This window comes from Lepidothrix coronata, unplaced genomic scaffold (genome assembly GCF_001604755.1).
Source record: "Lepidothrix coronata isolate B3197 unplaced genomic scaffold, Lepidothrix_coronata-1.0 Scaffold248, whole genome shotgun sequence".
NCBI lineage: Eukaryota > Metazoa > Chordata > Aves > Passeriformes > Pipridae > Lepidothrix > Lepidothrix coronata.
Genome location: NW_016690428.1, coordinates 239,310 through 267,071, shown reverse-complemented (window position 1 = coordinate 267,071; position 27,762 = coordinate 239,310). Strand labels below are relative to the sequence as shown.

Here is a 27,762-nt window from a genome sequence, read left to right as displayed (position 1 = left end):
CACTTGAAAATGCCATAAAAAAAATCCATGCCAAGCCCAGGAACAAGGTCTAAGTTTAAATCTATTCCTGATTAGATTTAGGCAGATGCTTGAAATATCAGTCTAGACTAAGTGCCATTACCTTTCTCCAAAAGCACAAAGAACAAGCAAGTCAACCATATGGCAGTGACTACAGCATGCGATACCAGAGGAATGAAAAATAAGAGTTTTTCCTTTGTATTGCAGAGAATACTGCTACAAACTACTCAAAAGTTCCTACCTTGAAAAGCTGTGATATGACCAACAATCATGTACTTCAGTTCGAAGTTCAGTGCCTGAATACTTTGAGTCCTCTCTCTCCGAACAGCGGCCTGGTAGCTTTCTTCCATTTTTTTGGTGCAACATGTTGGTGCCCTGTGTTGACAGATCTGTAAATCTGACTCTTAAAGCAAACAAGAAAAACACAGCAGTTAGAAAACCTTTTAAACCTACGCCATAAAAACAATGCTTCTTAATGTCAGAACTACCATGTTTTAGATTCTGAAACAAAACCAAACCCGCAAGGAATGACACTGTGAAACTCAGTTGCTGTCACAAGAACATAAATTTATGACCATTTCATCTAAATTTGGGTAACATCACATTATCAGTTAATAAGTTATTTTACACCGTTAAGAGCACTGGGCAGAAAAAGCATCTGAGCACAGTCAAAGTCAAGGACAACAGAATTATTGACGATACATTTCCACTGTACACCTTGTGCTAACGGTATCAAAACTTGAACATGTGGGTGATAACCGTGCCTCAAATTAGGATCCAATACTCACCCCCACAGTGCCTTGAGGAATCACCTACTCACCTCTTACACTATGGGAACCAGCTTAAATCTTTGAACTCCTAAGCAGCTCACCAAAAAAACCCCCAAAAAATTGTAAAGGCATTGAAATCACTCCCACCTTGCAACTACAGAGGAAGTTGAAAGTCAATTAAAAAACTTGATTTTTATAGGATGTTTTTATTTTTTTAAAAATAATTCCATCTTTGTACATGTTTCATTAAGTTTAGTACCCTTAATTAGGAAACCCACATCACACAGAGTTGTGAATGGACATTTAGGGTCTATCTGTTCTACACCATAGGATTTACAGGTGCCAGAAAGGATCTGGTACAGACTGCAGATGAGTATATTCTGGTGCTTCACAAACACATGTTTTAAGAAGGGGATGAAAGAAAGCAAGAGACTATTAAATAAACTAGAGGCACATAGAAAATACCAGAGCCAAAACAGTCACACGATATTAAAAAGCAGATATTTCCACTGCAATTTCTCAGTGGAACAGGAACATCCCAGCAGGAAGTCTCATGACAGTGTCAGGTGCTTCCTTCCCTCCACTTTGAGGCAGAAATGGTGGTCCTGAGGGAATGGGGTTGCAGGTGACCACCTCCAGCCCATCTCTCAGGCTTTAAAGAGACAGCCTTTCCAAGGAAAGCCAGTGCCACACAGAGGGCCAAGCTCCCCCTCCCACCCCACCAATGGCTTTAGGGGCCATTTTAATGCCCAACAGCACAGGGTGGCACAGCCCAGCTGGGTTGGACCCAAAGCAGTGCTGAGACACCAGCACCCTCCCTGCGCCAGGTCTGGAGCTGGCCTGTGCCCACACTGCCACCTCTCTGCACCCTCTCTGCTTCTAAACCACTGTTAACACCACTAGCAGTCCCCTTCCCAGATGGAAACAGCCCCAGTTCTCAAAAAGGCCATAATTCCTCCTCAGCATTTCTCACTCAGGCCACTGCAGAGCACTCAGGCCAAGCCCCGAGATAGAAACATTAATGAACAATCACACTGCACTAATCCTCACACCTGGCCTTGCAGGTTAACACATGGCAATGCTCCACACAGAACTGACAAGGATTGAAAACAAGAGGATGCAGACTGAAAAATCTGTAGAATCACCCAAACGACCAGGCACTGCTCAGAGCCAGCTCCAGGTCATCAGCAGCTAACTGAGACCAAACCCGCAGAGAGGAGTTCAGTAAATCTCCCTTGTCAGGAAAAAAAATAAAAACACCAAGCTGGCTGAAACATCTCATTTGACTTGAAAATGTTGTTTCCAATTTATAGCAACTCTCATTTAAAAGTGAGGCTAATTTGTGTCAAAAAGGTCAAAAGCAAAGGGAAATATCTGAATTAACCACATTTTTGTACCAGTTTACAAACAAACATCAAAGTTGTCACAGACTGAGCTAACTCAGGATACCATTTTGGAGGTGGATTTGTTTTACGCTTCAGTCTAATCTCAAAAATGGGAAACAACAAGTCTCCCCAGTCAGATCTGCAGTCCCAGACCCCGCTGAAAGCCCAAGATAAGACCATTGTGCCCTGGCAGGAACCAGCAGGCTGCCAAAAGCAGCAGCAGGAAGGCTGCACTTGTCACCAGCTGGGCACACTCCTCTGTTCCCGCCTGCCAGAGAAGCTGCCCGAGGTTGAAATTAGCTTCTTGGCCAGGCTAATTTTAACTTGGGCGGGTTCCCTGATCCAATTCACCCCCTAACACGTTTGTTCTGTCACAAGGAACTGGGGGCCGGGGAAGGACCACTTCTCTGAGCTGGCACCACAAAGCATGTGTGAAATTATAGTACAGGCTGCTGAGCAACTCAGTGCACAATCAGGTGTCCAAGCAGAGGGGATGTACATGTTATTTGGCATCTGCAGTGCCAGGCTGCTGATACTCAGAGCACTTCTCCTTACTCAGCAGTCCTCTGATTTTTTTGTTTGAAAGGCTTTTGCAAAGCTCAGACCTGTATCAAAAAGGTCTGAAATATCAAGTGCTCCATGCTGACTGTGTCCTGGCCCTGGCCAGGAAGCTCTCCCTGGCTATCAGTGCTGTGTCTGGTGCTCCCATTTGAACCTCAGGAACCTGCGTCTCCTCCAGAAAGCTTTAAGAACACAGATATCTCAGCTGGAACTGCGCTCCTGGGATTCCCCGCCCAGCTATCTCCTCCGATGAGCCTGAAGATTAGGTTTCCTTGGTCCAGAGCCAAAATGATACAGAAGCCACTCCTAAATAGAAACAGCACTAAGCCCCTGACAGTTAAGGAGCCTGATGTAAAACACAGAGCACTGAAAGCAAACTCTCCTCTCCTCACAGTACTGTCGGGTCAGTGCTGTCATGCACAGCTTGGCACTTTCACTGGCTTCAGAACTAGCCTGAGGGTATCACTTTTAACACAATTATAGAAACCTAATAAAAGTTTTCAGTACTATACATGCCTGGGTGCTGAGATTAAATTAGAACTCATTAGTAATGTCTTAATGTCTTTAATAGCTCTGATACTAATTTTAGTTTATCTCATCTCTTTCATCTTAATAAAGAATACCCTCTCCAAGAGGAGAAAAAGAGGGGAGGAACACAGTGACCCAGCAGTGACCGAGGGACTGAGCACCCCACAGTGCCGTGGCAATCACCCCTGCTCATATGTGCTCTGCATATCAGCAAAAGGGAGACAACCTTAAGGGCAAACTCCTCTTCAAGTTTAGGAACAAAGTCATTCTTTACACCAGAGAAAAAGCACCATTTGTGAAAGAGGGAAGAAAAGTTACCAAGAGCATCATTTCAGTGATAGATTCTGCTAATCTCCCTCTAGGACTTTCTTACCTGCTTTTCCCAAGCTGCCTCTCATTTCCTAACTCGTGATTTAGTTTCGAGGAACCTCCAGTTCAACCCTTTAAAGCAGGATTTTTTTACGTAGGATGAAGCCCTACACAAGGGATTCATCCAGCCAAGTTTCAAGTACCCCCAGAGAAAAAAAAAGTTACTACTATTCTCATGGTAAAATAAGTGAATTAAAAAATCCTATCTAAAGATAACTTCCCATGTTCCAACTCGTGTCTGTTGCTTCTCAGCGTATCACCGTGTGCCTGCAAGAATCTGACTCCACTTTCTCTATTTTCTGCCAAAAGGCAGCTGAAGACAGCAGTATGACCTCCCTTAATCTTCCCTTCAACTGAACAAACCTAGCTCTCTATTCCCTCATGTTTCAGCCCTGACCATCGTGGGAGCCCTCTGCTAGGACTCTTAACTTTATGCCACAGATGTGAAGCATCTGCATCCCAAGACACCCCTCTCTGTATTCTATTTTCTTATGCATTAACTTACTGACAGAGCAGAACACTTTCACCTGTACATGCCTGGGCTTCAATTCCAAAAGGTTTATAGCTTTCCTAAAACAAATTAGTTTTCTGCTTCAGATGAGATGGAAGGATTACTCTGCTTATTATGTACATTATTTTTCCATTCAAGTCTTTTTCCCTTGAGTGCTGGTTAAAACTGTGGCTCAGCTTATTTTTTAAAGTGAGAAAAACTACAGACTTTAAATCCTTACTGTTGTTATAAAAACCAGGATAAAATATCTTGCTCCACTTTGAAAAACAAAGTCACATTCAGAACAGCAGAAAAAAAAATGTACTACTTGAGTCTAAAGAATGAGTATTTTGGAAAGAAACAATGATCCCTATTGAAAACTCCTCTGCAACACCAAAGCATTTAATACATGCCAAAGGCATCACCTTCAGACACCTCCCTGTCAAAGTTATAAATCACTTAAGGTGCCAAATGCACAAAAAACTACACATCTTTACTTGATCTCCAGCTGGCCAGGTCTACTGAAATCAGCTGTGGTTTATTTTGTTGTGTGTTGCTTGGAGACTTTTTTATTTTAAATCAAAATGTTCTGGGCTTCAGTCGGAACTCTGGTACCAATAAAATCTAAGACTTTGGCCATTAAAGTTAACTCAATCAGTATAATTTCCTAAAAGCAGAGAGGCCTGTTTAGCAAGCAAAATTAAGTTCTTCCAAAAGCTGAATATATATTTATTTTGTTGGCTGACCGTGCAGTTTAACAGTTCTGTCTTTAAAATACTGTACACACTGTAAAAGCCATACTCTGAAACCAGAACAACAAGTAATCACACAGTAATTGATCTACCTGCATTAACTTTTTCAAAGACAGGCTGATTTGGATTTTTTTTTTCCAAACAAGCTGAGCCTTTAACTTGCACTGCACAGAACAGTCCTGGGCACGATCAGAAGGTGAGCTCAGTGCAATCTATCTTCTGACAGTTTTTATTCCTTTGTATTTGGGCAAACATTTCAATGCTACTTCTAAACAAAGCTTTAGTCCAAAGCAAAAGATTTTAACATTGTACAAATGTCCTCAGAGACTCCAAGATTGATTATGCCTTAGTAACAGAGAGGAGGGTGCCAAAGGTCCCTTATATTGTATCTGGCCCAGCTGAACAGGAGCCAACGCTTCATCCTTCTTGAGACTCATCTGTCTGGTGTAGCTGCTGCCTCAGCTAGAGGAAAATTCAGCAATTAAATGCAGACTAATTCAGGGGAGAAGGCCAAACCAAATGAAAAAGGAAGCAGTTTTCAGCCCAGCAACTACTGTACACTGCCACAAGTTTGTGAGGTTCTTTTCCTACACAGTTCTCATGCTCCAGCAGTGCTAAAACCATCATCACGTTCACCTGCAAGATCGAGGTCACAAAACTCATCCACAAACACAAGCCATCCTCACCCAGAAGGGAGCACAGCCTTCCACCACAGCCCAGTCCTCCTGCAACTAATAAAATGTTTCCAACTAGAAAGACACAAAAAGCACATTAAACCCATCAAGCTCAAAGTGTGCATAGTCAAACAGCTACTATTTGATTTGTCAATGTTTAAAGCATGGTAGTTATTATACTTGAAGTAGTGTGTGCCAGGAACTACCTGAAAAACCAACAAGCCAGTGCAACAGTGACCACTGCACAGCTGCAAATGGCTCTAGGACATAAAATAGCAACTAACCCAAAAAACCTCCTGCTCCTTGGGCAAGCAGTAACATCCAGGTAAGCTCCAGGGAGCAGAGACCCTTTCTAAGTCAAATGAAGATGTCTGTTCCTCCTGCCTCAGGTAATCTGTGGCCAGGCCCACCCAACTCACATTTTCTGACTATTCAGGAAGAATCTTCCAATCTGCTTCCAACTCTTTCCTCTATTTTGTTAAAATAATCCTACTGTCAGCTTTAATATAAAGATTACATAGACAAACAGCATGTTAAAAAGACCCTTTAAAGCAAAAAGCTGACAAAATACCAAAGCAGAGCCTGAATGTGTCCCATCTGTCTATATTCAGCTTGTCAACATGCCTATATCCAGCACAGCAAATTACAAGTGCAGTTTGGAAAACACAAGCCATGAAAATTTCCTTTCCCTGATCCCTTGTTGCATAATGTACATTAACAGAGACACCTTTTAACTTGACCACTGGACTTTACATTCTCACTGTTCTTCTGAAATACACCAAAGCATAACTAAGGCCATGACCAGATGTGCTATTCCAGTTGAAACAATCAAGGATAAAAGACATACACCTCCAGTGTTATCAAGCACCACTTAGATAACATGCTAATGTAACTACTAGCATGTGTAGCTACTTTCAACTCTGTTAAATCAAATAGCTTGCATTAGCCTAAGAGTGCCTGAGTAGACCTAAAAAAAAAAAAAAAAAGGTATAAAACCCCACAAAATGGGAGGACCATTTGATTGCACTGCAATTACACCAGCCAATTTAAGGTGGGTGGAAATCCTGAATGGGACAGGAAAGCGGACAATGAGAAGCACTAGATGTCATGACTCCAGAGAGTTGGCAGCATCAGCAAGTGTCACAGCTTGCAGGGCAGCTGGAGACTATCAGGCCCTGATCAGCTTCCAGAGCAGGAACTCTCCAAAATATACAGCTCTTAAGAGCAGCATCTGCACAATTCAGTATTGTTAGGCCTTTTGCTAAGTTCATTTTGTCTGAGTTTTTCCCATTTCCCTCTGCTGCTTGCCTGGTTCTCATTGCTCTTGTATTCTATTTTTTGGCCTGGTTTCCAAGCCACCTTCTGCCCTACCCCATAGGGTACTGCATGCCTATTAGCTTTTTTACCTTGGCTTGTGCCCCACTGAACCTGCCTCATGCCTGGGCCCAAGCGACTGAAAAACTGACTGCCCTAAAACAGACGTCCCTTTAACTTGCTGAAACCTCAAAAACTGTAACCAGGCCCTCTCTTTCCTCCTCTGAGTCCCTCTCCACACTTCTCACCCTCCTCAGACAAGGTTCACAATTCAAGACTTTCCAATGCTTTTTCAGGAGTTTGCTGGGAGATGCACCTTTAGTGTCAATGCCGAATGGCCACAGTACCACTGCTCCTAAATACTCTCTGGAAGGAACAAAGAAAGGGTGATTCATCTCCCACAGTTCACTACCTCCCCCTCGGGTCTTCCCCCCAGTCAGTCCCGAACTCAGAAAGAGAGGAATTTTGGTAGCAGAAGGCATGAAACCCACCTTACAGAATTTCAGCCCAAACCATTAATTTAAGAGGCTGAGCAGCTGAGGAGAGAGACAGCTTGGTAAGTGCCAGCTGCTATGCAGGGCAAGCACTACCTGCCACGGCCAGAGGACTGCACAGTGGTCACTTCCTCCAGGGCTTGCACTCCTACAGAGGGGTGAGAAATTCTTTAATGCTGATTAAATTAAATTACTTCACATGAGCCCAGTGCTAAGTGAGATCCTCTGAATGTGGGAGACAGTAAGACTGACTGCTACAGAGCTTCCTAACTACACAGGACATGCAGATTCAAGAGATTCACACTCTTGAGGATCCATACTTTTTTTTTTTTTTGCCTGGAGTTGATATAAAAACACAATGCACATAAAGTACATTTTAAAACAATCTAGACTGATATAGGTCAGTGGGTCTACATCAAAGGGATTTCTATATTTACTGTAATGCCAAGTCCTTCCTCCGTTTTCCTGGGACAACATGTATAATTGCAATACAGAGGTGAGAGAAAAATTACAAGAACTTTCATTAATTTAGAGTCTACTATGATTCATCTTTCATTATGTCCCATCGCATTCCCAGCAGTAAATCCTATCCATTTTTTCACCACCACCACCAACAAAAAAAATCATGCATACAAACAAAATATTTCCTAGATGAGTCTAGTGAATCTTCCTGCTCCATATCATCCGATAAACTAACAGCTGCATTTCTGCTCTCCAGTGGGGACAGCATTTCACTGCCACAGAACTCTGCCTTGCAGGGTGATCTGACTAAAGAACACAGAAACCACAGGAGGTGGAAAGCATAAACAGGAAGACAGGTATGGAGCACTTTGCAACAAAACTGAAGTAGGTTTGTAGCCCCGTACAGTTAGAAAAAACACACCACCTGAATGCAAATCAATACTAGGCTGTCTATCTAGCCCTACAGGGAGATGACATAAAATAGCTTTATAAAAGGTGTGAATCACCTCATTCATCTCAACTGCAAAGCTGAAAGATAATTCAGATGTTCACAACTGTTTTTTACCACTGACAGATTACTTTCTAATATGAACTAGTTCCTAATATGCTTTAGCTGCTGCGGCAATATCTATATAAGGTGGCAGAGCACAGAAGATTTCAAATATATTGATAGTTCATGATCAATTGTATTTCTTCTGTTTTATTTTTTCTGTCAACATAAAAATCTCTAAGAAGGTTAGACGGGAAGAAGAAACAAAAGCAAAGATAAATCTAAAGGAACCAAGGATCATTAGATATTTGGGTCACAGCCTCAGAAAGTGAAATTGAAAGAAGAGTACTGGAGAAATGAAGAATAATAATTCCCCAACACTCCCTTCCCCCCCCAAGATTTGAATGCTTCCATTTTTGCCATTTCACTTGAAAGCAATATGTGAAACCAAGTGCTCAGACAACACGTTTTTGCTTTTAAAAATACATATGAGTCTTGCTTAAGTATTAATTTTACAACCCAAATCCCAAACACTTTCAATCAGTTTGTCCAGTAAGCCTGCGTAACTTCACTCTTGTGCATGACTTGAGAATGAGAAACAGCTACTTTCTCCAGAGTTTTCACTAGTATTTGAATGAATTTCTTTTGGATCCATTCCCACTTCCATAGTTTTTTTTTTTATTTTTAGGGAGAAGAAAGAGGAAAACTATAAAAACCTGGATGATATAAGCAAGAATTTTAAGAAAAGCACAATGTGCTCTTGCTGCCATTTACACAAAAGGAAGACCAATCATTTACAGAGCAGAACCAAAACTAAGCAACTGATGACTAGACAAGACACCCCTTACTAGGGCCAGTTCTTGAACTTCATCATCCATGACACAGTAATTAATTAAAACAGGCTGCAGCAAGACTACAGTATCACAAGGTCTCTGCATCCTGCTCTTTTTCTTTGGTTCCTTATGCAGACAATGGCACTGTCAGGAGCAGGGACACTCATGCAAAACTGGAGTTTGTTGCCACGAATTGGAGCCACAGGCATTGGAAGGCAACACACAGCAGGCAAGAGAGGAAAGAGCCAAACATAGATGACAGCAACTGGAGAGGAACTTGCTCACTGTGACCATGTAGAAGAACCAGCTGACAGCCCCACAGGTTGCTTACAAGACACCAGTAGGCTGTTTTTGATGGTCTGAGAAAAATCTAGATTTTATGCTCAGATCAATTCTTCCATACCGGACCACTATGTGCAAAATAATGCTCCACAGGGCAGGAAAGAGGCAAGGGAAGTAGTATCAGAGGGCTTGGTTCAGCAACTCCTGATGTCAAGGCAGACACCCAGTAGCATCAAGTCACACAAAATACAAGTACAGTTAAAGACACAACACTCTGCTGTGCTTCGGGCTTCTGTGGGGAGGTAGTGGGTTTCTGAGGCTGTGTTTTGGTAGCAGGGGGGGCTACGGGGATGGCTTCTGTTAGAAGCTGCTAGAAGCTTCCCCTGTCCCATGGAGCCAATGCCAGCCGGCTGTAGGACGACTTCTGGCTGCTGGCCAAGGCTGAGCCCATCAGGAGCAATAGTAACGTCTCTGTGATAACATATTTAAGAACAGAAGATTGTTGCGCAGAAGAAAATTCCAGCCAGGGAAAAGGAGAGTGAGAACACGGGAATAACAACATAGACACCAAGGTCACTGCAGAAAGAGGGGCAGGAGGTGCTCCAGGCACCAGAGCTGAGGCCCCTGTGGCCCGTGGTGCAGAGCAGGGTGGGGCAGCTGTGCCCCTGCAGCCCCTGGGGGAGCATCGGGGTGCAGAGACCCCCCTGCAGCCCATGGAGGCTCCCATGCTGGAGCATATGGATATCTGAAGGAAGCTGTGACCCTGTGGGAGGCCCAAGATGGAGCAGGGTCCTGCTGCAGGGTCCTGCCGCCTGTGGAGAGGGAAGCCCAGGCTGAAGCAGGTTTTTCCCGGGTAGGACTCGTGGCCTCTGTGGGGCACCCACGCTGGTACAGCTCATTCATGAAGGACTGTACTTCATGGAGGAGTGACCCATGGGACAGCAGTTTGGGAAGAGCTGCTGCCTGAGGGATGGACTCACACTGGAGAGGTCCATCAAGGACTGTCTCCCGTGGGAGGGACCCCATAGGAGCAAGGGAAGGACTCCTCTCTCTGAGCAGCAGCAGAAACAAAAACTGACTGTAACCCCCATTCCCCATCCTCCTGCACCGCTGGGGGGGGAGGAGGGAAAACATGAAAGGAAGGAGGGGTGGGGGGAAGGTATTTTTTAAGATTGTTTTATTTCTCACTCTTTGGCTCTTATCCTGTTACTAATAATATAAGTACTATCCCCACTTTGAGTCTTGTTTTGCCCATGAAGGTAATCAGTCACTTACCTCTCCCAGCTCTTATCTCTATGCATGAATTCTTAGCTGTTTTTTTTCTCTCTCCTCTGTCCAGCTGCAGAGGGAGAGTGAGAGAGCGGCTTTAGTGGGTACCTGGTATCTGGCCAGGGTCGACCCACTACAGTGGATTTAATAGTTTGAGATAACCACAGCTCTGAGCTCGAAGGGCTTTGGGTCAAACTCTCAAGTGAATCATGGAACAGGATTCACAGCCAGGAAACCCCAGAAAACTTGCCCCTCCTGAAAAAGTCAAAATTAACAGAAAAATGCACCTACAAAGAATTATAAAGAAGCACTTCAATGACCTTAGAGTAACTTGCATTTGATTTCAGACAAGTACTTGGGATTTTTAGCTGCAGACATTCAATGAAAATCAATGGAAGCTCAAACAGTTCAAACTCCACACATATCACAGAGTTCGTGACAACATTCAGTGGTCCAAAAAGCAGCAAGGGCCTATTAGCAAGCTAATATAGCCCCCAAGAAATTGAGGGCCACGACAATATTTCCACTTAAGCACATGGTTCTTCTAAAGCCAGGATGGGCCTGGCCTTCTGCCCTTCCTCATTTGTTTTGGCTTTGCTCTGTTCTGTCTGCCTAGACCATGCAGAACGTCCTGGTGGTATCAGGAGCAGATGAAGGCAGCAATGAGGAATGAAGAACTGCAGGATTAATGACAGTCCACAATGAAATCTCACCCGACTTCTGGGTACCAGCCATACCCCCAAGCTGGAAAGCAGCCGAGCTCACCACATATGACATTCCACCACTTCCTCCTGGACCCCAGTAGTGTGTTTAGCAGGAAGGCCTGTATCTTTCTGGGACATCTGGAGCCAGGATAATGGATTCTGAAACAGATACAGCTTCCCAAAGACTGAGGAGAGGCAGGAAGATGTCTTAAAAGCCTTTAGGTTGGGACCACAGACAGACAACTTTTGAAAACCAGTGTGGAAACCTTTGATAGGCTCCTACCACTCGGCAATACTACAATGTATGTTTGACCTAAGGCAGGTCCCTTGGGCTCCAAACTTTGTTTCCCCCCTGGAAAAGAAGATGACACCTTTCATTAGTTTGCTTAGCCTGTAAGCAATTCCTAGTGGAGCCTGCTCTTTGCTATGTGCATGTTCAGTGTTCTCCCAGGGCCTGCTTTTGATCCTATGCACCTGTTATATAAATTAAGAAATCATGTTTCTTCCCTTACATCACTCAAACAAGGCTCCCTTCACAGCACACTGAACTGATTATCCTTCCCTTCTTGCTTGTGCTATTCCATTCAAAACCACCAGCATTACTGAAGGTTTAGAGCTCCCCATTCAAGTTGTCCAGAGCAGCCCACCGTGCCACGGAGCTGTCTGAGGCTAGCTCTACACACTGCCAGGCAGCACTGGCTACACTCAATCCACGCTTGGAAAAGCCAGAGGCAGGCAGTGAGAAAGGAAGCTGGGCTGGGGGTGGCAGCCACCAGAGACACAGCAGCAGCCAAACTGACACAAGCCAGCCCTATTCAGTCCTTGCTGCTCAGCTAATGTTTTGGCACCTGTGATAGTAGCTCTAGAATAGACTTTCCAAACCTAAGCCAACAGCCCTGCCAGCAAATGACATAGCCACTTTTCATCCCAGCTGGGGTTTATTGCTATCAGAGAAGGCCACAGAGCACAGCAAGTCTGTCACCAGCAACGGGGAAGCTCCCAGTGAGCTTTAGATCAGAACCAGGTACAGCCAAACCACAGCTGCTTTTAGAGGAGGGTGAATGTTTGTATTTCCTGACATACCCAGAGCAAACCAGGTTAGGAAGAGTAAATTTGATTACTGCAGCTTGAAACTGAAAATGCAGTGCTTTAGCCAAATACAACTTTGGGCTGCTGTGAATGGTAATAGATATATTTTTCCCAAAGTTAACTAAAATTAAGAGACTAAAGTCAAGCCTTCTCTGAGCAGAAATTTGAAAGCCTTTCTCCGAGAGCAATGGCTCCAATTTCTTTTTTTAAAAGCCCTACTCTGTTTTGGGAAGGCAGTGGCTTTTCTACATATTCTTTGTTTTCTTGCCCTCGGACTCATTACACCTCTCCTTTTAACTGCCCATGTAAAAAGAGAAGATAACTATCCTGCACTTCAGAAAAAGCGCGTCTTCTTGTGATTTGCAAGGAGGGAATATTTTGACCTCCGTCAAAGGGCAACCATATAAGACCCTGTGTGCTGTTCCCCAAGTATTACTTAGTAAGCCCCTGTTCCTTCTAAAATCATCACTCCAGTCTTCCAGTTCCCACTTTTTTGTGTTTCCTTATGGAAGAACAACGAGGTGGGAACACAGGACATAAGGGTTTGATATCTGATTAACAGGGATGGAGCACTTCTTGCTATGAGGAATGGCTGAGAGAATTGGGATTGTTCAGCCTGGAGAAGGATTTGGGATGACTTCCAGTACCTGAAGGGAGCCTGCAAGAAAGACGGTGACAAACTATTTACAAGGGCCTGGAATGACAGGACAAGGGGGGATGCCCTCAAACTGACAGAGAGTAGGTTAAGACTGGACATTACGAACAAATTCTTTACTGTGAGGGTGGTGAGGCTCTGGCACAGGCTGCCCAGAGAAGCTGTGAATGCCCCATCCCTGAAAGTGTTCAAGGCCAGGCTGGGCAGCGCTTGGAGCAACCTGGTCTAGTGGGTGGCATCCCTATCCATGGAAGGGGGTTGGAACCAGATGATCTTCAAGGTCCCTTCCAGCCAGAACCATTCTATGATTTCTTCCTCTGACAGGCTCCCAGGACAAGCCATGTAGAGCACAGTCACCCAGCATTCTGCAGACAGACACACGTGCTTTGGAGTGGCAAGATGCAAGTGATGACCTGGAAGCAGGAGAGAATGATCTGAATTGAGGCACAGCATCACACTAGGTATGGTTGCACTGCTGGCAGCATAGCACTGGATTACAGCTATCTGCAGCATGCTGGAGGCAAGACCAAATCCACCTGGAGACACAACCTTACACAACCCTGATCTCTTGGAGCCTTGTTTCTTCAGCCACAAAGCAATTTCCTATATCAGTAACAATGCAACATCGCTCAAGAATGAACACCCCAAAACAGTGAAGCACTGAAAAATAGAGGGTTGAGGGTCAGATCTAGTCTTAACCTGGATAACTGGAGATCCTCAGGCTTGCTTTCAAAATCATCCCATTTCTATTTGTAAGACTTGAAACTTTAGTCATCTTCCTCTGTTTACAGTAGCCTAATTTCCATCTTCTGGCCTATACACCTGCAAGACAGGGAACTACTGCCAGCAAAATCTAAGGTGGATACTTAAGTTAGGAGCATATGCCCCACCTAAACCTCATGTCTCCACATATCTCCACGCTGCCTTGCTGCAACACTGCAGTTTTCCCACTGGCAGCCTTGCAACTCAGCTGCTGTTGAAAGTTTGGTCACTTGAAAACTGCTTTTTCTGCACACTCCCCTCCACCGTTACACGGCAAATCTGCGACTTAGTTATTTTGCTTTACTGTCCACAGAATTTGATATCCCCACACAGCTTGCTCCTTCTTCACAATACTGAAACTTATAAAGGAGGATGAAACATTCTTGGGGCTCAAACACCAAATCAAATCATGATGCTTAATGAGTCGCCACATCTGGAATTCACATTGTTCATTCCAGGTGCGCATGTCCCAAATCAAGGCTAGACTCACACGCAAAAAGCTTATTGCTCTGTCTGTCACTAGTGCAAATGCACAGAGCGCTGTTTCAGAGCAGAACAAACCAGAGTAGTTGTCACATACCAGTATTACTGCAAAGAGGAATGTCCTGAGAACAGGATAAGAAGCAAAAGGCCTGTATTTTGGCAGGGAATAATTAAATTTTGTATTAGGAAAAAACCCAAGCAATAAGGTAATTAAGCACTGGAACAAACAGCCTAAAAAGGCTGTGATCTTCTATCCCTGATTTAAACACAGTTTATTCTGGGCTGCAAGTAGCAAGACTGGACCAAATGATCACTTCAGGTCTATGTCAGCACTATTTTCTATTATTCTAATCTTTCAGCAGCTCTCAGCAGTGTACTTTTCCTAATTATATCCAGTTTTCAACAGATTACTCTCCCTTTATTCACATTTCCTAGTACAAACACCCAAGGCAAGCTGTTCCTGGACAGCAGCTCCTTTGGCACTAAGTTGCTGTACCTTTTGTGAGGATTTGGCCCTTAAGATCTCTCAAGAGTAGAGCCTTAATTTCAAAGCACAGATCTTGCTCATTTTACTCCATATTTACCAAGAACAAAGGGAAGACTATGCAAATGCCCTACTACTTAGACCTGAACAAAGTGGAAGCAAACATGTAGATGTGAATGGGAGACATAATAGTAGGGGGGAAAAGGAGTCCTTTTCAAAAGTAAAATGACTTTGTCAGGGTCCCTTTGCACTATGTGCATGGATGATTTGTGACAAAACAAAAAAGTGCTAGCCTAGCACGTCACCCATGTCAGAGATTAGAAGACTTCAAAACCCTCAGTAGTTCAAGCACTTTCTGGAACTTGAAAGGCTTTCTTAGGAAATGCTTAGCTTCTTTATGGTTTTTACACGACTTTGATGTGCACCTAAGAGTGAGGAACCTTAATCTGAAGGTTTTCTATGGAAAACACCCATATTGTACAATAAATCACAAAATCTTGTCACCTCGATTAACGTGAGTCAAAGGTTTGCAAAAACTTTTTGCCAGAAGTTAAAGATTCGGAGTCATTATTTTGATATTCAAATAAGAACCTGGAATTTCCAAGCACTTAATTACTTTCAAAAGCTTCTCCAATAATAGCACTGGAGTAATATTTCTAATCATTGACAAAGTATGGTGTGCAAAGCAGTTATGCAAATGTCACTTTTCATGCCCATTCTCCCTTTAAAGTGGACATTTAAAGTTAAGGGATCTGTGAAAACACCAATTCCTGGTGTGTTACAAAACCTCTTCTCTGAGTGCAAGCATGGATGTATAAACATCAGCTTGGTTTTCCCCCCTCACTATCCACCCTTAACCCCCAGTAGCATTAATGGGAATTATGCATGCATAACGAGCACAGAATAGTCCCCTTATGAATAGGGGCCTTGTTGGAACAATGAATACATTTAACCATTAACATCTAGGGATGTGTCCAACTACCCAATTTAACCAGCTGCCAAACAAAGCTACCCTGACCTATCTGATATCCTCAGGTTCCAACATAGCTCTCTGAAATTTGTTTCCCATTTGTTTTTAAAGGACATGGCAGTGACAGTGGAGTGCATAGCAGAGTAGGGGCTCTTTGTGAGAACAAGCTCCTTGGAGAAGGATATGCCTCCAGAATAGCTGTCACAACAACCATGTGATGGAAGAACTCTGCAAAGGGAAAGACCATGACCCCAGGAAGCAAGCAGAATCGTCAGAAGACCAAAAAATCTATATATACATATTTCAAATGCATATATATGCTGGCCATCAATATTAACAGAAACTCAGTAAGAACAGAGAAAGGCAGAATATGGCACAGAATCATATAAAGTAGGCTAAAAAATAAATTCCAAAAGAAAAGAGTAGAAAGACAACTTCTAGGGGAATAATTTTATATCCTCTACAACTCTGAAATTCCTATGCAATTGCCTGGCTACAGTTGTTCTTTATTCCTATATTTTAGCTATCAAAATGCAAAAGAGAACCTGAGGATACATATCAATGATACTTCCCCGAGATTTTTCAGTCCACAAAATAAATCTAACAGTATTGCCTGTGATATTTAAAATTCTTCCATTGTCTTAAATTCCTTCTGTATTCTTCCAACTAGTGCCTTGAAATTTCATAAGTAAAAACTTCAGACATTAATCATGCATGTATGAATACACTAGGAAGGTAATTAATAACCATCCTTTAAAACTGATGTACTGAAAAGAGTAAAATGGACTGAAAAGAGTAAAATGGACAGATTTATTCTCATGGAAGTACACGCACAGTGCGTATCCATAATACGAGGCAAGGTGGTGGTTGCTCCATCATAAATCATTTGTGTAATAGTGCTGAGCTCCTCATAGCTGTACCAGGCACAGAGCCCCAGGGCTTGTATCAAGCACGATACAATTCATCTGGCAAGGCTGCCAGGACAAGCCTTTGGCATGGCTGCAGCACCTTGTAGAGGTGAGATCACCTTCAATCCACGGGGGTCCTTTGGGTGTCACCCTGCTGAGCTGCACTGCTTTACCCACCATCAGATGCCACTAAACTACAGGACTCACTATGGAATTGGCAAAGTCTTCTCAGTTGCTTGACTTTCATCTGACATCCTTAAATATGGAGATAAATATTGTCATTACATTCTTCTATAGAGGGTGGTCCTAAGGACCAGCCTTGATAAAGCAGTTGAGACACAAAGGGTTCAGTGCACGTGACAGCATTGCTACAAAAAATATTTAGCTCTTGTAAGGGACAAAACACAGCCATAAAAAAGTATTCTGGACACCTGTTACCCTTCTAATGGACAGAACAGCTTGGCACACAGTCCTACTACCTTTGCTCCACACACAACACAGGTCAGTTCCCTTTCCAGACCAGCACACTTTGGATCTACAGACCACCCTGGGTCATGAAGGACACAGAAAGAGGGAAAAACCTTGTTCTCCTAAGTCTGTGCTACGTAATCCTGTGGACCCAGCTCTTAGCTTGAGGCTCAGGTTAATTCTGTGGATCCAATCTGAAGAAGATACTGAAGAAGTATTTTATGTTTTTCCATCAAATAATATACTGCCTTAAAATATTACATCTTCTCTGTAGAATGCAGAAAGAGGCTTGCCTCCCCATACAATTTTATCTTTAATATAAATCATTAAATATTAGTGAGGTGCCTTATTTCATCCACTGATGTTGCTCAGTAGCTACTTTAATGTGGACAAAACAAATACCTTTAAATATATCTTTAGAGATATCAGGATGAGTTTATCATATCAAATACTGATACCTAATTCAAATCAACCAATCGATACACTAAGTATAAATGTTGTTGCAGGCCTGGCTGCTGTTTGCAAATTGATTCTGATCCATCAAAATTCTTATTTTCCCCTAAAAGCAGTAGCTGTGCTCTAAACTCCTAAGTGATGAGTATGTATTTGAAGTATTATTAAACATATGGCTTTTTATCATGTCATTTTATGCTTTCATAGAAGAGAGATTCAATTACAAAGACTTTACAACACTTGGAACTCTAGTTCTAGTTTTATACCATTTAAAAGCAAAACCCTTTCACTGCCCAGGGTGTGCATTTTGCACATATTTTTGCTTTTTACAGATCCTCAGGTTATGCCAATTTTCATGATTAATCCTTACAAAAGCTTTTACTTATTTTGACATATTTACTTTATTGATTTATACAGCCATTATCATGCCTGCAACATACAGGGGTGGGGGGCATTATTTTTATATTCATTTCTGATAACAATCTGACAGCAAAACTTCCATGGCACATAGCATGCTATAGAGGCAGCTCTTGAGAGCCACCAGTATTTTAAGGATGGGTCATTTCTGACTAAGCTTGTTCTCCATCCTGAGATCCAGTTCAACACCAGAATCACCAGGCCTTAAGCTAACTATTAAAAAAAAAAATCACCATACAGTCTTTTCAGTAGAGATTTTTGAAATAATAAGTAGACCATACAAGTTGTAGGAATAGTTGGCTCTTTCCCGTGACTCAGTTTGACAACAAGACTGCGCTGGGGGAGAGCAGGTTCTCTGCTGACTCTTGGATTCCTTCCCAAGACATTTACAGGAAAGGCTGATCTGAGTAACTAAGCCAGTCATCTTCTCACCTGGACCAAATGTTCATGTAAGTCACCGAGGACAATGCTTTTTGGGGCTCATAGATATGAAAACTGCAGGTTTCCACCTGGAAGTGGAACAGCAATTCCATCTTTATGAAGCACTAAGTAAGTTTAAACAGATTTTTTTGCCTATAGATGACTCCCAGGAGGCATTACCGAGTGGGCAGCTGGTCCTGTGTCAAACAGAAATTTAAGACACAGCAAAAGAAGGGAAAAAAAAGATATCACTGCTGGTAGAAGTCTTGCCTGCATCCACAGCCATCACCAGCCTTAGGTTAACACTTCTGTCTGAGCTTGAAGAGCGCTAAAACATCCTGAAAAGATTAATGAAGCAAGGAACCTTTCTTCAGAGGTTGCAGGCTGCAAAAGCATAGCTTTTCTTCTACTCAGAACACCTATCACAGCAAGTACAGAATACACACCCCCTGACTGCTCAGAGGCTGGATGAGAGAAGCGAAGGAAGGACAGCTTTCAGTTTCAGAAACCAAGGTGACTTCTAGCCTTTTTCCTCACATAAAGAATTAAGTGAAAGTCAGCCTGAAGAAATAAGATGGAACTCACTGATGTTTTTTCTGGCTGCAGTCTACGACCCTTTAATAGCAGCTTTTCAGCAATGAAAGAGCTCACACTAACACACCATGATACAGCCTGTAGACAGGGAAACTGAGGCACAACTGGCCTTGGCTATGCAGAGAGTGACAAAGATGGGAATAGAATCCATCTTACACTGGACCAGTCCATCCCTCCAACAGGTAGTCTGTGCTGTAAACCAACAAGAAGCCTGTGTGTTCATAAATAAACAAATACTAAGTAATGCCAAGGACATTTCAAACTTGTATTACACTCAAGATTGTCTAAAAGAAACAGAAACCTCATAGAAACAAGATTATTTTTTGTGCCTTTTTTAAAAATCTTAAGCACCCTATGCAGTTTCTAAGCATTAACACACCTGTGCTCACCCAGCAATCTTTGCTCCCAGATGCACCTTTCATCCACCCTACTGAAGGTAGTCCCACACAGCCACATATGGTAGGTGAACAGGACACACAAGTATGAACTGCAGTTCACACAACAGGATTTTAGCATCTCACTCTGATGGGGCAAAGACCTCCCAGAGCCAATAAAGCGAGTACATGTCACATCTGGCACACACCAGACTCAGCAGTGGCTTTTGACAGAATGCTGCTGGGAGCAAAATGCATTTCATTACCGCACCTTTAGCAGGGGAACTACAGAGTTCTCATCAACAAGATAGAAATAAAAAGCTGAGTGTTAAGAGAAAAACAACAAAATAACATGTGGCATGCTACTTTCTCAACATAGATGGGGAGCTTTGCCACAGGCTGAGATGAAATGAGATCCAGTCTAACACATGTACCACATGCATCAAGGAGCTTCTGGTAGGAATCTTGGACTTTCCTGTCACTATGCAGAAAGTAAAACAGTTTTAATGTATAAATTGTTAATGCATGTCCAGCTCTGCCACGGGATGTTCAGCACACACACGTGGTAATGAACACTCCTGCTGATTTAAGGTGCAGGATGACAGAGGATAATAAAGCAGCTTTTAACAGGACAAAATCTCCCCTTCAGAAGTGCATCCCTGAGCACAACCTGGGAATCTGTGCTCTTTGTAAAGCAGTAGAGCAGCAAGATAAAGCTAATCATCCCTTTGGTAGTTCTCCACAATAAGTTCTCCTTATTTAGAAGGTAAAGAGTTCCTAGAATTCTTTCACAAGTGACAAATATTTTCTCTGCTTCCCAGAAATCAGCCCAATTCTTCTCTCTTATCATACATTTACAAACTTGGGTTTTTTTGCATGCTCATACACTAGTCAATCAGCCAGAGAGAGAACTGAGCATATATAAATGGGTAGGATGTTCTCGTGGTCACACGATTACCAAAGGAATCACAAGAGGACTTTTATTCCGGTTCTGCTCCAATTCACTGCCTGAATGCAGACAAGTCACAGACTCCAGTTGGGTTCATTCAGTTTTCCTACTGAGAACTTGGAAAGCAGTGGCAGGCAGGCACCACCGTGCTCCGTGCCACAGAGCAGCCTCTGAATAACCGGAACTTCACAGGGAGCCCATGCCAGCGTGCAGGGAATGCTGTAACACAACCCAGGGCTCACAGGGCATCGCTGAGGCGGCCCCGTGTCTGGGAGCAATACCACGCGTAGTAGCACACATCAAGTCTGAGGTATTCAGACTCCCTGGAACCAAAGGCTTAGGCCCTTGGCAGGATTAACACAGCCGTTCACCCTTGGAGACAGCATAGAATTCTCTCTCATCAAACTGCTAACCAAGGAGCTCCTACAAAAACATCCCGGGTCAGTCTGTGATAATCAAAGTACAAGTCCAGGAACACATTACCTCATTTTCCAGTCGGGGGAAGACACGAAAAAATCCTTTCCTGTGGATCACAGCCAAGGCAGTAGTACCCTTACCTGACTAACCTGTCTGTTATTATTTGCAGCAAATTACCCTTGAAGCATTCCTGCTGTTCCAGAAAAGTGGGGTACCAGACAGGAGCACTGACTCCACTAGTACAGAAGGAAGTGTTAGAGACAGACCAAGAAGATCTGCTGCTCAAAAATACCTGTTTGGGCCTCTTATCCATGCCATGTCCAAACACTTCTTCCTTAACCCTGCCCTCAATAACAGACTAGAATCCAAAGCAGAAAAATCTCATGTCTTTGGGGGGAAACTGTGGAAGAGAAATTTAAAAAAAGACTCCTGGACACCTCTAAGGTGGTGACAATTTCCAGAAAGGTTGCTGCAAGAGTCACATTGCACCTCAAAAAGAAAAGCGTTTTTTCCTCAGGAGTCTTCTTCCTTCCCTTGCCACTATATTTTATACAAGAGGCTGGGAGCTCCTGCCCAAAGCCACATCTCACTGTACATACTGCTGACACCCCTCTCCCATCCACTCAGCAATCCCAGCGACCTGCTGCAGACCAGGCGAACACAGGGAAGCAGCTTCCAGTCCACCAGTCCCCATAAGGCTTGTATCCAGGATCCATTATCATATCCTAGATCCATCAGCATGCATCTTCAGCACCGCGACCACAACTAATACACCACAAAAGGGTACAGGCTACAAACTCTCCCAAGTATTTAATTTTATTACAGGTGAAATGGGCACCACCCATAAGAGAGGAGAGAAAACATACACCTGACAGTCTGTCTGCTGATCCCTCTCCCAGCACGGAGTTGGGCCTCTCTCCTCAACTGAGCTGCTAGTTCTCCCAAAGGTTATAAGAACTCAGTAATCATTAAGACTTAAACTTCTGTCAGATTTGTTGTATTAACCTGTAAATAGTAGCTTGAGATTAGTCAAGGGTTTTCAACACTCCTGTGATTGAAAATATCTCATAAACAATCAGGACTGCAAAAGTTTCAGTCTTTAGAGAAAATAATTCAAAACCAACATGCAGGCACTGAGGACTGAGGAGCACCCCAGTGCAGTGCAGGTCTGGCCCACGGGACTAGAAGTGAGTGGGAACATGCTGCTCTCCAGTGTCACCCCCACCTGCCCATCACTCTTTCCTGTAACAGCGAGGCCCTTGTGTAACAAGGAATGAATCTGCTCCTCGTGGTGGTGTAATCAAAGAGGCCTTATTTCAAAATTCCCGCTCCTTATATCCCTATATACCATGTGACTTCTTCAGCCAAAGAGTTACATGTGACTTGCATGTTCTCTTGGGCCATACTGCCCTGGCACATCCCTCCTGCCTTCAGACACGCCTCCCACACTTTCCCTCTTCTGCTTTAACTGACATTTGAGGTCTTCATGGGACACGCTTCAACATTTGTGTATTGCTAAAATTCATAATAAAACGAGCCTCAGTGTGAGAGAGAAACGTGTGAAGGGTAGGTTGTATTAAGATATATTCACTAGTAATAGCTGCCAGATGAAAACACTGGAAAACACTTCAGTATCTCATTAAAAGAGAGCACAGGACACATAACTGCCTGGCAAGCTATCATCATTAAAGCACAAAAACTTTGGTGGAGCTGAGTAATACTCAAGAAACAGGGAAGATCAATATGCACCACTTTTCTGCAGCTCTGCTCCACTCCTCTTCAAAAGAAACCTTTATGAGCTAAAATTTAAAAGCATATTACCCTCTCTCACCCTCTCTCATGCAGATTATTTTTGAAGAGCTTGTTATTCAACAGGAAAGTTCAATATGACACAAGAAAACAATGAAAGAACCCTCTACGGCAAGGGAGTTAGAACTAGGTGATCTCCGAGGTCCCTTCCATCCCAAATCAGTCCAGGATTCTCTGAAGTATCACTGCATCTACACCCTGACCTTCCGGAAATGCAGAATTTTCTCAAAGTTTCATCTACAGCAGCAGAGTTTCACAGAAAATGTAAAACAATCAATTTAAAGTTTGAGGAACTTTTTCCAGAAAGAGCTCAGGAGAGAGGGTAAAGCTTTCATCGAAATGGATGAAAAGCCTCATTTTTCCTCTTTTTTAGCTCTCCAAGACAAACATGACCTCATGCCTCTATCAGCACAGAACAGTAGCACCAAGTTTCAAAATGCCATTCCTGCAGATCTCTTCTTGCCACAAAATGACAAATGATTCCTTACCCAAGGATAACTCTACACCTACGTGTCATCTCAGCTACTTCATGCAAAGTGAAGATCACCAGCACTATGCAGTCATTCACAGCCCTAAGAGATCAGCCCAATGGCCTATCAAATTTAATCTCCAGGACAGAAACCCATGCCAGAAAACATATCCAAAACTCATCTAAGATAAGAAGTCTTTCCATCAAACTCTGCAGGCTTTGAATTGAACTGCTCAAAAAAACAAACAAACAAACAAACACACACACACACACACAAAAAAAAGGCAACAACCCAAACTGAAACTTATACTGTCACACATCTGTTGGCATAAGGCAGCTAGAGATTGTGTCATGAGATTGATGGTTTCTGCTTTCTTATTCCGATTCCTGTAAACATTTTCTTCAAACAGACTCACTGAATTGTTTAGGTTGGAAAACACCTAAAAGTGAGCGATGCAACTCCATTATCTAGACAGATATATTGTCATTCACGAGTTTAATCACGTTTTTATACTATAAAGCAATTTATCCCCTTGCCATGAATTTTACAGAGTAGTTGTAGAATACGCGAAAAAAAATAATCTGTTCTTATTATCTGTGTGTTACTTTCCCCTTTCAGTGCTGCCAGGCATTGTTCAGGAGCTGTGAAAAGGCAAAAGGGAACACCGCTACGCTCATCAACTTTCCCAAGTGCTGCAGACTTGCTGCTTAACTAAGCAAAACCCAAGTTCTTTTGGCTGTGTCCTTCCAAGGTGTCACCTCTGCCTCTCTTTATGACAGCGCTCCCGAATTCATCTGCAGGATAACTCTTCCAAATCAGAATTTAGAGAGTATTCACCACCCTCTCGAGGACCCCACATCTGAGCAGTAAAACAAGCCTTCCCTAACGACTCGGCTACTGATTTGAGTTCCACGACAGAGATCCTTTCCGCGAAGAATCCTCTGCGGCAGGTACTCAGCAAAGGGACCGCAGGGTAAGACAGACCGCGCTTACGGTGGAGACCGACAAGCAGCACCTGCACAGTGTAAAACCGCAGGAGTCATCCCGGTCTGCTCTTCCTACAAAATCTTTTAGTTGTTTTAGCAAGCGACGTTCCAAACGCGCTCCGCTCCCCGCGCCGGCAGCAAAGCCGGGCTGGACGGAGGCACCGGGGGCGCACTGGCCGCTCGCAGCGGCAGAGCCCCGAGCCCCCCGCATCCCCTCCGCTCGCGGAGCAGCCCCCCGCAGGTGTGTCGGTACTGACCGGCCGTGGGTACGTCGGGGACCAGCTTGAGGGGCCCGATCTGCCGCAGCTGGAACGCCGTCCGCACTTCGTGGCAGCTGGGGGACCTGCCCGCCGCCGCCCCGCCGCACAGCCCCGCCGCCGCCAGCAGCCACAGCCCCAGGACGGCGCCGGCGGCCATCTCGCAGCCCGGCACACGGCCGCGGGCCGGGTCCCGGTGCCGGTCCCGGCGGCGGCAGCGCTGCCCTGCCCGCCGCCCGCGCTCCTCCTCGGCGGGAGCGGCCGCCGCCGCCCGCCCCTCCCCTCCCCTCCGCTCCCCTCCCCGCGGGGTCCGAGGGGCGCCACCGCCCCCCGATCGCGGCTGGAGAGGAGGGAGAGAGGGGAGAGAGCCCTGGCACAGCTCCCGTGACACGCCTCGGGGGGAGCTGCTGCCCGGCCCCGCGGGACACCGACACGGAAGTTCTCCAAGAGCAGCGGTGCGGTCCCTGCGGGCCACGCAGACTAAGGGAGCGAACCGAGGTCAGTGGAAAGAGTCCCGAAAGAAGGAAGATCAGCACCAAGGGAGAGGCGCGCTCGCAGCCTGTGGTCGTTGGTAACAACAGGTACAGGAGCAGACAGAGCAGTAGGTATAAACCCCCTGAGCGCTGCAGGGTCCACGGTTTGCTTCGATTCCGAAATTCCTAGCAGATGACATGGAAGGGTCTTCACTAGACAAGTGTTAACTCCAGCCAACAGTCCCAGCAGAGACTTTACACCAGGATACATCTCTCTCTATACCGTCTGCGGATATAAATTGTTCATTTGGACAAAAGCCAGCGGCAGATCTATCCTATATGGTCTGGGGGACATAGCCCCCTCCTGGGGATGACACCACCTTGAGAGCAGCCACTGTCACCATCAGAGAGCTGGTCTGCGATCTTTTCACCGCCCTAAGCAAGCTTCGGTATCAGCTGCTCTACCACACGTTTGAGAACAGAACTACCCTCAACGCCCATGAATATCTTCCATTTCACACAAACACTCCATTTCCAGAGAAGCCAAACCCAAGCGGTCTCCCACAAAGAGCCTCATTTGCACAGTACCTTTCAGGCATATGGAGCACGTTAGGAGCTACAAGAATGACTATTGTTTGAGGCCATTATGTGCGATTTCTTTAAGGTTACTTGCAACCTTCAAGATGCTTCTAATGTGCTTCTGGAGCAACGAGGGAGCCCACCTGCAGCTAATTTAACCATTATACATTCCCATAGGTAGTAATGAGAGGCTGAACTCAGTGCTGAAGTTGCCCAAGTTGTATTTTAATAGCTAGAAGTGCAAATCCTTTAAACGATTTGCTTGTATTTTATCAAGACAATAAGAGATAACTCTCACTTTTTTGAAGAAAAAGCAATTTGATACAGAACATTTAACTTGTAGACTAAAAAAACCCAAACTGGAAGAACAAACCATCCATTTAATCAGGCTTCTAAACTCCAAAGCAGAGAACAAGTCACTTTTGAAGCCCTGTGTTCTGAGTCCTTGGCTCATCCTGCAGTTTTCCAAGGTCAGACAAGAGCCCAGGACACCACAGGACAAGACAGCACACCCAAAGGGCTGATGGCCATGGACATCAATACAGGTTAACTTTGCTGTCAGCTTAATATGGGTTATACAGCCACCAAGCTTTAAGTTACATACACACGTTAACAGGATCAAACCGAGAGGGCAACAGGTAGATTAAAGAGAGATGCGTGAATAATCAGCATCAGCGAAAGAACAATTAGCATCATAAGGCACAGTACCCTGGCTGACAAACTATTGTCCAGCATGTGGGTTTATGTACACAAGGAAGATAAATAAGTTGCCCCCAGTAGCATTTTGCATAACCTTGGGCCCAGTCCTAAAAGACTTTAATTCAGACAATACTCCGATTGACTTCAGTGGGAGCTCTGCCAAAAAAGAAATGGCAGGATGATTGATCTGATGAATAATTTACTTGACAAATAACAGCATTATTTGGCGTATATGTTATTCTATTAATATCATCAAATGAGTCCCATGCAAGGGCTCAAGGCATTTAATTCAGTGGGATTCTTGCCATTGTTTTCAGTGGGTGGCAAGTTCAAATCTCAAATGGCTAATTATTTTCTAGCATAGTTTATTTTAATGCCTCACCTTTACATGATGGGTGTTCTTTTCCTCACCTGGCTTTTTAAGTCATGTGACAATTATTTTACTTTTTAATTGGTCCTCAGATCATTAGTAGAGGACAGTCCATTATGTTACCATCTTCACCTCCCCTCCTCTCCTCAAAATCCTGCCAAGGAACCTGAGTTATGCACATGCCCAAATTCAGTAAAAACCATGTCAGTGAATTGTAACACCCATACATTTAATACTGGTTACTTCAATACATAATATTTATATTTCTTGTTGTTTTGTGATAACTATAGAAGCATTAAATAAAGGTGACACGTTACATTTTTTTGGGTTGGAGTTTAATTTTTTTTCCCCTCTGCAAAAAAATGTTGACCTTCCACACACTGTTCAGGTGTATGTTTTTGTCACTGATTACATCCATAGCAAGGAGAAAGTCATTACCACCATCAGCAGCCCCAGGTGTTCACACACACACTCACAACCCACAGGTAACCACTGGCCTCCCTGCATCTCTGGGCTGACACAGAACCATCACACCTCTCTCCTGGCACTGCTTTGGTGACAAATATAACCTTCTGGCACCCATGAGTGTGCAAGATTGCTACTGAAACCCACCCAGTGTAAAGTGACAGGCACTGCAGGTGTTTCTCCCTATGAAGTGATGATGAAACCAAAGTGTCACATTTGGACGTGACTGACTTCCCAAAGGACTGAGAACACACACCACAGGCATAATACAGTGGACTCCAATTAATTTAGGCCTTATTTCTCCGAAACACATGCTCCACATACAGCAGGGCAGTCAGACTGACTTTATGGAGGTAGTCGGGTGCTTCCTGGCAAACACATGCCCAAGTGCTCTGCTGGAAGAGGGCTGCAGATAACAGAAGAGCTATTCAGCTAATTATTGTACGTGACATTCTATCACACTTGAGCAATTTGATTGGAACAATTTCACCTTGTCAACAGGTGTCTTGTATTATAACATGCGTATTTATTAATTGTACATCACTGAGAACTGTATAATTACTTCTTACAATGTATAGCAATATAAATCTGCTCAAACAATCTGCTCGGTCTTAATCCTGCTAAAGTGACCACAATGCTCAGCATGAGCTTTGGGCATATAAGAAAAACTAGGATCAGGCCTAGAAACAGGGTTTTGTGTTCCTGCTACCTCAGCCATTCCCTTGTTGAATATAGCCAGAGCTTTGCCAGTGATTTAAATGGAAGCTGGACTAATTCCCTTATGTTTAAGATAAGCTCATCTCCAATGCTGGATTT

At 44.0% G+C, this 27,762-nt stretch overlaps 1 protein-coding gene across 4 annotated transcripts in view; it reads right to left on the bottom strand.

The window, feature by feature from the left end:
- LOC108507271 (glypican-5-like) overlaps nucleotides 1–27,762 on the bottom strand; it is a 412,210-nt gene that overhangs the window by 342,833 nt on the left and 41,615 nt on the right. For 3 of the 4 annotated variants that reach the window (XM_017835098.1, XM_017835095.1, XM_017835096.1), the window contains exon 2: nucleotides 260–421. In XM_017835098.1, the coding sequence (XP_017690587.1) occupies nucleotides 260–368 (109 nt within the window). In that variant the 5' untranslated portion in view covers nucleotides 369–421. Of the gene's footprint in view, nucleotides 1–259; nucleotides 422–24,360; nucleotides 24,451–27,762 lie in introns of those variants that run through there. The other variant, XM_017835097.1, reaches the window with a different exon arrangement.